At 41.0% G+C, this 12,233-nt stretch overlaps 1 protein-coding gene across 6 annotated transcripts in view; it reads right to left on the reverse strand.

Moving 5' to 3' along the window:
- Positions 1–12,233, reverse strand: part of SLC25A13 (solute carrier family 25 member 13) — a 165,391-nt gene that overhangs the window by 101,491 nt on the left and 51,667 nt on the right. For 4 of the 6 annotated variants that reach the window (XM_006911925.3, XM_006911924.3, XM_025046834.1 and 1 more), the window contains one exon: positions 3,858–3,973. The exons of the other annotated variants lie outside the window; for them this stretch is intronic. In XM_006911925.3, coding sequence (XP_006911987.1) covers positions 3,858–3,973 — 116 coding nt within the window. The remainder of the gene's footprint in view (positions 1–3,857; positions 3,974–12,233) is intronic. 6 annotated transcript variants of the gene reach the window in all.

Here is a 12,233-nt window from a genome sequence, read left to right on the forward strand (position 1 = left end):
CAAGGCCACTTCCTCATCAGAAAAATGAGAATTATAGATCTCTTAGGTTGTGAGAAATAATAAATTACAGATAGTGCTTATCCCGGGGCGGGGGAGGGGCAAAGAGTTACATAATAAAAGACCAATAAACTTAAAGATAAAAATGAGGGTTACTTTCCTTCTTTCAAAAGATGTGTAAAAAAAAGTTCAGTAGCTACTACTGGGTCTTTCTTCCTTTCCTTTGACCCTCCTTTTATCCCACAGCCAATCAGGAGCCAAGTTAAACATGATACATTTTTAGAATGGCTCTGGTGGAGTCCAGAGAGATGAGTCTAGTCCAGGCCTCCCTTCTTCTGGCCTAGACTATTGTAGCATCTCCCAAGTAACCATAACCTCCAGACTCCCACAGCTCCAACTCCTTCTGCAAACACAGCCCATAGCACTTCACCTGGGTGTTCAGAGACTCCAGCTCAGAGAGGCTCCATCTCTCCTACCCGCTTAGCCTGCTTTACTTTATAAACAGGGTATCCTGACATCAAACTATATAATGTTTATTTGTTTATTGTCTAAAACATATGTACCCACAATATTTTTTACTCTTGTCACTGCTGTACCTTTAGCCTTACAACATAGTAAGCATTCAAAGATACCCCTATCTTTACTTACTCTTTTATCTCATCTAGTTCAAACATCATCTATTTGCTGATAACTATCTCCCAGATTCAATACTGATATATCTAAGTGCCTATCTGACATCCTCACTTATTCAATAGGCATCAAACTAACACATCCAAAGTGAGCCCCTGTTCTACACAGCCCCCTCCCCACCCCGCCACATGTGCAGTCCTCCCCATCCTGGTTGATAACCCCACCCTTCCAGATGATCTGCTCAAAGACTTTGGAATCATTCTTCCCTCCTCTCTCCCTTTCACAGCCCATAGCCAAATCATGAGAAACCTGCTGGTTCTGTTGGTTTTCTCTTCAAAATACTCCTTACCTCACTCTGGTCTAAGCCACTGTAATTCCTCACCCGGATTACTGCAATGGCCTAACTGATCTCTCTTTCTACTCTGGCCCTTCTACTTTCTGTTCTCAACACAGCAGCCAGAGTGATCCTGCTAAAATATAAACCAGATCATGTCACTCCTCTGCTAAAAAAAAATCCTGCAGTGGTTTCCCGATTCACTTACCATCAAACTCTAAGTCCTAACCTTGACCTAAGGGGCCCTACTTAATAAGATCTGTTATTTCTCTGAGCTCCTCTCCCACTAGGCTCCCCTGCCTCACTCGGTTACATTGTCTATGACCCAGCAATTCTACTCCTAGAAATACCTACACACGCATACAACCCAAAAATACATAAAAAAGCACATTATTTCCAGTAGCCAAAACTGGAAATGTCTATCAACATTTAGAATGAGAAAATAAATTAGGAAAAAGGTCAGTCACACAGTTGTATACAGCAAAGAAAAAGAACAAAGTAAAAATACAACAAAAATTAGATGAATTTCACGAATAAAATTTGAGCAAAAGAAATCAGAATGAAAGAGTACATTCTGTATCGTTCCATTGTTATTAAGTTTTAAAACAAGCGAAATCAATTGATGGTGATAGATATGAGTTGTTACCACTGGGACTGAGGGTGGGGGGCAGTAACTGGGAAGAGACCAGTGAGGTGCTGGTACCATTGTCGTTCTGATCTGGTTGGGGATAAAACAAGTATATACATTGTGTAAAAATTTATCAAGATGTACACTTACAATTTGTGCATTCTTCTGCAATTATGCTATACTTCGATAAAATATGCTTAAAAATTAAAAGTAAAAAATCACTATCATGTTTAAAATCACTATCAGGCTGAAAATACAGGTAAAAACATTTAGAACAAAATATATTTTTCTACACGTACAGAATTGTAAATAATTAACTAGAATTTTCTACTTATACTGATATCCTGTTATACACCTGTTGATATCTCAAAATGAACTTATAAACATCAAGTATCAAAATAAGAAAACACGGTGAGAACAGGAATCTTTGGCCTCAGAGGAAACATGAGAACATAATGAACTGATCAAAGGGACAAAACTGACCTAATCAAGATCTTTTCATTGTAGCAAACACAAGGAGTAATCTAGACATGAGAATATGGTAAACATAAACAAGGCCTCAGAAAAAACAGGGCAAAATTTCACTGAAATGTGACACTTGTTTATCTGCCCCTCACTCCATCTGACTTTCGTTTGGTGTGTTATCAGGATCAGCGTTAGTGGGAGCATGAACGCTGCCTGCTTGTTGACAAACACTGCTGTTTACTGAACTTAGTCAGAGAAGCCCTGCTTCAAACAAGCTCTTATGTAGAAACCCAATATGTAAACAGATGAAGAGTGTAACTGCTCTCCTCTGGACGAAATGCAAGGCTGAGAGACATGGGGGATCTGCAGCCACATGCCAGCTTTCCCTGAGGCCCATGGGAAGACCCCAGATGAACCTCCATACAGTGCAAAAATAGTGCTCACCCCATGACCCCAAATGACTAAGCTAATTTGAGAGTTTAAAAAAGAGCCCTTCCTCTCTTACCACCCCATCCTTACACGTACCAAAGATGCATGCTCAGGTAGACGACCTTCTAAAATACAAAAATGGTCGCTCTTGGGTTAAGATTTACAAGGAGCTAATATGAAACAAAAGTAGGCAAATACATGTGTTTTCCCTCTGCCCTAGCTGATCGAGCTTTAAAAGACTGTCATGTCAAATGAACATGGAAGAATGGGTGGGAGAGGGGGCAGGCTGCTAGAATAAATCTATTGTGCTCTCTTACCTGTACTTTATGTAGTTATTATGTTTACTTTTGATAAGGAAAATGAAGGGAAGAGAATTAACTTGGCTCAGAGACAAAAGTAGCAGAACTAGAAGTAGCTAAATCTCTCCAATTCCACAACCATCCCAGAACAATTCTAGATTAGATGATGCTCTATTACATCGCCTGGATTTTCCCCCTATCTGTACATTTCTTACAATCCATCAGGTAAGAAAGGCCAAAGAGGTCTGAATGAATTGGAAACTATGAATAAGTACATCTGAAAGGGGCATATTAGCCACTTATACTGAACGCACAATTCATTAGCCCAAAAGGGCTCCAAAATTCTTTTCATGGGCACTGCTGTCTATAGGAGGTTCGTATGCACAGACAACATATGTTGGACACTACACAGTCCAAGAAAAAAAGCAGAACTTACCACCGCTCCACCACTTTCTGCTCTTCCCTTTCTCCTAATACTTCAAAGACTTCAGTGTTTTCTAAAGCTCGGCAGCTAATCTCTGTGAAGACGGTTCTGCCTTTCAAAATAAAGATGGCAGTAGCATAGCGGGCACGGCCAACCAGCTATGGGGGAATGTGTCACTGAGAAGAATAAGGTTCTTCATGTGGCGTGCTGAATTCCCATCTTGTGCAGCGCCTCCGGCCTCAAGCTACTTCACAAGGACAAGGTCAGGACACAAAGTACTGGGTACATAAGCACCTTCGGGTCTCGGTCAGTTTATTACCTTCCTCATTCTATCAGTGGAAAGCACTACTGATCATAAAGGGAATGAAGAGAAGTCCTGTCTCATTCTCAAATTCTACGGCTGTGAAAAGTTGTGCCACATCGATGCTCCCTCACCTTAAAATTAAAGCAGGTATCACAAATACTAAGTCAAAAACTTAGTATTTTTTCAAATAGGGAGACAGTTGAACTGCAGCCCCCCTAATACTGATATCTTTGTTAAAAGGGATATGCTAACTTCTTAAAAATATTGCCATACATTTCATTCTTGAAAAAAAAAATGCTCACACAATCTTGCATTTACTTAGGTATACACACATTCACGCCCCTTACCAAAAGTGACTTCTCCTTTGCCAGTTTTGTCAAACAGCTGAAAGGCCACCATGAACAAAGCATCTGGGGCACACAGGACAGATTCAAATGCTACAAATTCTTGAAAGGATATTAATCTGCAACATAAAGCAAGCACAAAGCATAAAGTCAGTAGCTTGTGGAAAATAAAAGCATACACAAATATGCACGAAGAAAAAAATGTCACTGTTGAAAAATAAAATTCAAACCTAAAAACATTTATAAACACTTAGCATTTCCTTTTATATATAGTGGACCTAAATAACAATGTACAGAATCTAAAAGACATGACAGGTTTGAATGGTGGTGACATATTAGATGCATTATAATTTCAAATGTAACTGTTTTACCCAACATGTATCGTTTTTGTTTAGGGCATATTGTGGAATTCCAGAATTAAAGCTTAAAAACTTTAGATGAAAATATGATTGTGCTATAATAGCAAAATCAAGCTGCTCTGTCATGCATTAATACCTTTAATCTCTCTGAACCATGTTATATAATGTAACATGGTTCAGAGAGATTACTGCTATCTACTGACCATGTATGGATTAAACTAGGACTGGGGGTGGGGGTGGAATACAGATAAATCAGACATGCAAGAAATCTAGAAAGCGATTTTGTCTGGACAGGAGAGTGCATAAAAGAGAACACTGTGAAAGGAGATTAGAAGTACAAGCCCGGAGATGGGCCTAAAGACAAGAACAGGGCCTAATCTTTCCTCTCTAGAAAGCAAGGAGTGACTGAAAGTTTCTAAGCAAGGTCATGACGTTCAAATCTATCCGACAGGAAGAGCATGACAGGTCACAGATGCTTTGACTTTCAAGGAGTAAACAAAAGCTTTCCTAGAACTGTCTTTTGCCACTATTTTGTATTTTAAATGTCCAACTATTTCAATGATACATTGAGAAAGTCCAAGTCTCTGGAAGATATAGAAGGAGGACAAAAACTAGAGTAATTTTCCTATGTTTCACAGAACACTTAATTACTTCTAAACATCTGATGAGAGAACACGTTTTTATGTAGAGTGTACAAAGCTAACTTAGCTGTTTTCAGAATATCATCTGATATTTGTAACAATGTCACAAAGAAAAGAAAAACTCATGGTGTGTTCAATACACTATCTCTATGTCATTCACTGCTCAAAATACATCCTGGCAAATGCATGGGAACATTCAAGAACGGCACGTGTTACAGATGAATGCTTGCCCGGAACATTTTATCCTCTACGATACAGTCTGTCTTACTGAGAATCTATGTACAAGCAAGACCAGGGGTAGGCAGGGATGAGAAAGGAAGCATATTTGAGTCAAACATTCCTGGCTGGCATCAAAGAATTTACATCCTGTCGGGGGAAGACAAGGCAGTCATGTGCACATATGCCCACCAGAATGCAAAAGTCGAGTGTCAAAAGTAAAAGGAATAAAGCACTAAGGGGCACAAAAGAAGGAGTGACTTATTTTGCCTTGAAGAACTGGTGAATGTTTCATGGAGGTGTGGCATGTAAAGAAAAAATTTTACTTTTGAGAAAACTAGAAGTCAAAGGCTTGCGTGAGGTGAAACAACTGGGTTCTGGCACTTTGACCTAAAAACCATGTGTCCTGATTTCCATTTGAGATAGAATTCTAGCTGATATAAGAGGATGAAGAAAAGAGAGAAGGGTAGAGAAAGGATGTTCCACAGAGAGGAAAGAACAAAGTACAGAGGTGACAACAAATGGGGTGTGCTGTGCTTAGAGAAGGACAAAGGTATGAAGATTAAGAGTGGCTTGAGCTGTTAACGACAGCCACTCATGGGAGATCTGAAAGGCCAAGTTACAGAATCTTGACTTTTTTTGCAGGCAGTGAGAAGTCACTGAAGGTTTTGGGATTGATAACTATCCAGTGCAGATCTCTGTTTGAGGAAACGGACGATAATTTAACAGAGGAAAGACAAGACGTGGGGAGACAGCCTGGCAGCTAGAGACGGCAGGAGTCTAAACCAGAGGTAAAGCACTAGGTCTGAAAAGAAGAACAAAGGCTAGAGAAATACAGTTGAGGCAGGAATGACAAAACTTTGAAGCAAATGGATGTCAGAAGCTGAAGACCAGGAAACAGGCCAAGTTATTCCCATGACTTCTAACTTGGGTAACTGAGAGGGATGATGATACCAGCACCAAAAAATAAAGAAGAAAAAGGAAGAAAAAAAAAAAGAGGAAAAAGTTAGAGAGAAGGGACTTGTGAGAGAACAAGATCAATTCAACCGGATTAAATCCGAGGTACCAGGGGCAGACTGCCAGCAAATCACCAGAAGCTAGAAAAGAGGGAAGGCACAGATTCTCCTTTGTAGCCCTCAGAAGGAACCAATCTTACTGACACCTTGATCTTAGCCTCCAGAACTGTTAAGACAATAATTTTTTTTTTTAAGCCATGCAGTTTGCAGTAGTTCGTTATAGAAGCTCTAGCAAACTGATACAGAGACCAAGATTGGGAACACAGATCTGAGAGTTTTTAAACAAAGGCTAGTTAAAGCTGTGAATGAAACTGCCCAGAAGCATTTCAATCAAAGATGCAAGTTCACGTTTTCTAGACTACTGAGGCAGTACAGAGGAGAAACGTGTTTCTGAACCGTTCCTCACTTCCCACGATGCCCTCTGAGCAGGCATCAGCAACCCTACAGCCAGTCTAACTTGATGGCAGTCTGTCAACGCAGAAAACAATCATATTTGCTAAATTATCCCTGCGCAGACGTTAGGTTAGTTAAAAGTGAATCGCATAGTGTGTTATCTAGAAAAGTGACGTTTTTCAAAAAATTAATGATCTGAATAAAGAAAGGCTTAAGTACAATAAAAAGAGCATCCCATCTCTCTCAAAATGGTACGAGAAACCTGAAGACTATCAACGCGCGTTAACAAATCCTCCTCTGGCAACGTCAACGTGGTTTCATAACCATAACGAGCCAATGAATACTCTGGTATTTTAGGCATGTTACAGATATCTAAAAGGTATGTAATTTGGTAATCCTGTTAGATACAAGTACTATACATCTATGTAGGAGGTATATAGATGAACCATGAAATCATAATGTCTTACTGTTCATCAAGATCATTTTGGATTTTCAAGGTAATCTGACTAGAAGGCTATCAGAATAATTATATAGTACTACATTCACTTACAGCATGATACCTAAAAACATTCATATATGTTTTTCATATAAACAGTACTTCAGTCTTGCTTTACAGATTTAACGGGTATTAGCATAAATTACAACAACGAATACAAGCTTAATCAAGTTCAGACCCGGCTGGTGAGCTCACTAAGTTCCTTTTTCCACCCTCCATTCCCTGAACTTCTTTGACAATGTTAGATGCTCTTTAAAATAAATCACGCAACTCTGATGAACTCTGTCTGGTATCTAAGGAAAAGTACTTGACACAGATGCTCACCTGCAGCAACTAACAGTGGAACAGGGGTCAGTGAACATGGAAGAAAACACAGGAGTCACAGTTTCGTAGGCCTACACTGCCCAGAGGTCAGGGGAGAACAGGTATCTAACTATGCTCTCTTATGGTTCTGATGCTACCAGAGAGGTTGTTAAGCAAGTCACTGTTTGTGTTCCAAACCCCTAGAGCAATTTTTCTCCTTCTGAAAGCCATTGACAGCAGCAAACTGACAACTCCTTTAAAGTCCAGGTAAGCAGTGAAAATAGTACATACTGCTATCAAATACCGAGCCAAGTGAGAAAGCGTTAAAAGTGGACTGCCTCTGTGTGCTTAACTCGTGACAATGTAACATTCTATATCTCGCATATACATAGGAAGATACTAGAAGGATACATACAATGATGACAGTGTTTCTTTATAGTAGCATAACTTTAAGGTCTCCTGTCCCCCACCCTTTCTCAACTTTGCAAGGGATAGCTCTTAGCCCGGAGATACTTAAGATACAGTAGAGAATACAGACTGAAAACTATGATATAAAAAAGTGGTAATTAATATAAGAAAACTGAAGATAAATTACTCAATGAATTCAGAGATAAAGATTATTGTTCTATTGAGAGGAAGGATGAGAGATGGGGAAATTGGGAACACGATGTCAGAGGGAAGATGTGGCCAAGTAGACAGGTAATATCAGTACTGCAGGAGAGGTAAGACGTGATCAAGTCAAGATGGGAAGTGGAAAGAGAAGCCACCAACTGCAGTGGGGCTTTGGTGCCTATTGTATATGCTAGGCACAGGCCATACTAGGACTACACAAATGAAAGTGCAACCTCTGCTCCCCAAAAACTGGTGGTTGGGGGGTCGGGGGTTGGGGAGGGCAGGTGGTGAGCCAGGAACCAAGGACGGAGGGTCGGAAATGAAGAACCTCAAGACATGCGGGCTTGTTTGAGTGAGGGCAAGTACAGTGGAAGGCATGGTGCTCACATCCTGATTGTAGACACAGGTCTGAAATTTTTAGTGACATGATGAATTTGTGCTTCAGACCGTTTAATCCAGCAGAAGAGTGAAAATTATTCGGAGGGAGAAGGGCCTACAGCTGGGAGATGTGTTGGTTGAATCCAGGGAAGAGCCATGAAGGCCTGAAGGAGAAAGATGGTGTCCTTGTGAGGAAGGGATGAGAGTAAATAGTACTGTGATCTCCCAAGGGCAATGTCCCGACACGGCAAATCTTAAAAATGCCCACGCTCTCTGACACTATGATCCCACTTCTAGGAATTCATCCTGAAAAATAATTAATGAATGTGTGTAAACTTTTACCTACAGAGCCATTTAGCATCACTGTTGATAACGGTGGAAAGTGAAAACAACCACGATCTGCAACAATATGTGACTAATTAAATAAAAGAATACTATCTAACCACTAAAAATTGTTGTAAACAAATTCAAGCTATTAAGTAAAAAATCAGTTACATAAATATTTGTATAAAGTGATCCATTTTGTTAAAAATGGACAAAATTAATATTTTATACACACACAATCTGAAGGACGTACACTAAAGTATTAGCGGTGATTATCTCTCGGTAAATTTAAGATTTTTTTTTCCTTTTTGCTTGCCCATATTTTCTAATCTTTTCAATAATAAGCATAGGGTATTATTTTTGTAATACAAAATAAAAAATTATATGAAATAAAACAGCAAGGACCTAAACTTAGGTAATGACAGAAGGACTAAATAAGAAATGGTGTGGGGCTGGGGACTTAAAAAAAGAAACAAATGATTGAAACAATCGCACTACCTCTGGCTATCGGGGTGGATAACCAACCTCAAGTGCTTCTCTTCCTCCCTGCTGTTTATTCTCCCTCAGCAGCGGCTCATACCCCATGTGGTCCCTTTCATCTCCCGCCTGGCTTCTATCTCCAGGCCAACTCTGCGGCTACGAAAGTTTAAGCAACTGCACATAAGGATCTGATCTGTTCAGATTTCAGGAAGTTTGGTTGTAGACAACGCACCATATCAAAACCCAATTACCACTTTTACTTAAGGTTCCTAACCACAAGAGTGCTTCGCAAAAATAACTTCTCCTTAAAATCCTCTTCATGTGTTACAACAGAGGCCAAACAATTGTCCCGGATTAATGGCAGAGATAAAAGTAAAATCTAAGTCCAAAAACAGAGCTCTAACCACCAGACCACCCAGGTTCAAGTATCCATGAGTGTCAAAAAGGGAAAAAAGAAAAAAAAAAAAAAATAGAACTGGGGTCTCCTATGATCACCAGTTTACCAAAAGAGCTTTGGCCTCCATTATTTGAACATCTTTAATAGCTTTCGGGGTTATACAGCTCTTTTATCTCCTTCCCAAAAATGCCTTGCAGATATACACTCTTCAGGCCACCAAGCACATATGTACCCTGTACCTATTATATGCCAGGCAATGCCCTAGATAATAAGGGTACCATGAAAATGAATAAGAATGTCAGAATCTGTGTTCTCAAGGAATTATACTCTAATGGAGAAGGTAAGCAATGAGAATAAGATGATTCCATAACCAGATAATTGCTGAGGACAAAATAAAATAAAGGAATGCATTAAACCAGTGTTCCTCAGCCCCAGAGAGTCTATTTAACTGGTCTAAAGAGGACCTGAGCAGCCGTTTGGTTTTTTTAAACCTCTGAAGTGATTCTACCACACAGCCAAGCTTGAGAATGACGGGGATGGCAGAGAAGGAGCTGTTATCGCTGGGGTGATGTGAAATCTGGCGTCACCCCAGCGGCATGCGGTCGGGGATGCTCGGTTCTTCCTCGCCGACACAGTAAAGAATTACAGGTCAGAGAGATTTAGAAGTAAGATTTACTGAAAGTACATTTTAGAAGGAGATGGGCGATACTAAGGAAGGTTGTGGCCCTGTGGAACTGGGGAAGTGAAGAGATAAAAGACAGAGTACACTGCAAGGGAGGAGCAGGTTTTCAGAGAAGAGAACTCTAACAGTGCAGAAGTGGGAAGGTCTGTATTATCTTAGGGCATTCCTAGGGGATTGGCACTGTGAAGTCATTTTGATCGACATCTGGCTGTTTTATAACTCCCTGCCTACTGTGCATGCCGTTACTCAGAATTCAGTCTGTTATAATTAGATTCATGAACTTCTGGGTATAGGGATGATATTATAGTTATGGTATAATGAGGCTGAGGTTATGGGCAGGTTAGGGTAGTACTTTCTGCGCAAGCGTTTGTGGCTGGTTAGGCCAGCAGCTTTTATGGCATTTGTGCCCTAGGATTTAGGATAATTTATAACCCGAAAGGGGATGTTTTTTATGGGAGGTCCTGAAGGAAGGTCTTCAAGGAAAGTTATGGTTACAGAGCTGGGCCTTCGCTCATGTCTAACTACATAACAGAGCTGCTCTGCCTAAGGTGGTCAGCAAAGGCCTCTGGGAGGTGGCATTAAGATTTGAATGATGAAAAGGAAGAAGCACTGGGAAGATCTGGAGGAAGCGAAACCTCAGTGCAAGAGCCCGCCCTAAGTAAGGCAGGCCAACCTCGGCAGGTCCCATGGGGCAGGGAGACACGAGTGGCTGGAGACTAAAGGCAGAGGGAAGCGGGTAGGGAGACAGGGACGAAGGTGTGTGCAAGGCATACGAGGCCGTGTAGAGTTTATTCCAGGCATACATGGGGAACAGCCATTGTTAGAGGGTTTTATGCAGGGGAGTGACGTGACCCCACCAAACACACACTCAGGACACTGCGGAGCTTGGACTGCGTGGTGAAGCACTGAGTCCAGTCGGAAAGTAGCTGCTGGTCTGGGGTTGTAGCCAGAGAGACATAAATGAGAAGTGGTCAAATCCAGGATGTGTTTTCTAGACAGAGCTGGTCGGGCTTGTCCTAGAAGTCCCAGCACACAACTTTCAAAGACCAGGGGCAAGTCAGGCCCTAGCTGCAGATGACCGGTGGCCTGTGGCTGCAGGGGCTCTGGCAGCCAGAAGCACAGACTCTGAGGCCCTGAAATTACTGAAGAACTGAAAACCGCTAGCTAGGCAGATGATGAAGGAGCTCATAAATAAAGATTTTATTTAAAATGCCAGTTGATGGTCGGTGAGCAAACAATCTAAGCCTCACTGCCCCAATTATGTAAATTGTCCTTAACACGATCTAAAAAGAGAATGAATTATTACCTAATTCTATATTCTAAAAACCATCAGTAATAAGGCAGAAACAGGCCCGAGTTCTAGTTTTTCTCTTGCCTAATTGACTGACTGATGTTGCTGAACAAGTTGGAGAGGCCTCCTTTCCTGACTTATAAAAGGTGCTCTCTCCAGCGCCTCCCACTCCGCAAGCCCACTTCCTTCCATTTCATTTACAGGGAGCCTTCCATGCCCACCCAAGCACTGGCCTTGGCACTCCTGGGACTGCATCTGTTCTGACGCCAGCTGCGCTCCTCAGCTCCACCACTCACTCGGGTTCAAATCTCACTGCAGCGTTTGCCAAGGGCCTATTTAAATTCATTGGCTCCAATGAAATCTGGCAGATTGAATATTGTTCAAACAAGCAGGCTACTGCCTGGCTTTAAAAACCTATTAAAGATTTTATTAGCAATTTTACTGTATTGTTATCATGAATTTAGCCCATAAATACCACCTCTGCATATATCGCTGCCTCCCTATTGCGGAAAGAAGATAAATATATAGGCTCTCACAACTGTGAGCTTAACTCGGTTTTATGACCATACTTCCAGATTTATCTGTCTGTCCATGGCTTTATACTTCACTCCAAACAGGACATCAGCTGCCCAAAGCTGACTGTGCCAACAAGTAGGATTTATGAAAGGCATTCTTATACCTCTAGCACTTTCTTCCTTATCAGAGGGATCCAGCGTATTTATCAGTAGTAATTCATCCCTTCTACTTCTCTTTTGCTAATACTTAAATTACACCCTAGAAAATGCCTTTCA

The sequence above is a fragment of the Pteropus alecto genome, unplaced genomic scaffold, assembly GCF_000325575.1.
Source record: "Pteropus alecto unplaced genomic scaffold, ASM32557v1 scaffold21, whole genome shotgun sequence".
In the NCBI taxonomy this organism is placed as follows: domain Eukaryota; kingdom Metazoa; phylum Chordata; class Mammalia; order Chiroptera; family Pteropodidae; genus Pteropus; species Pteropus alecto.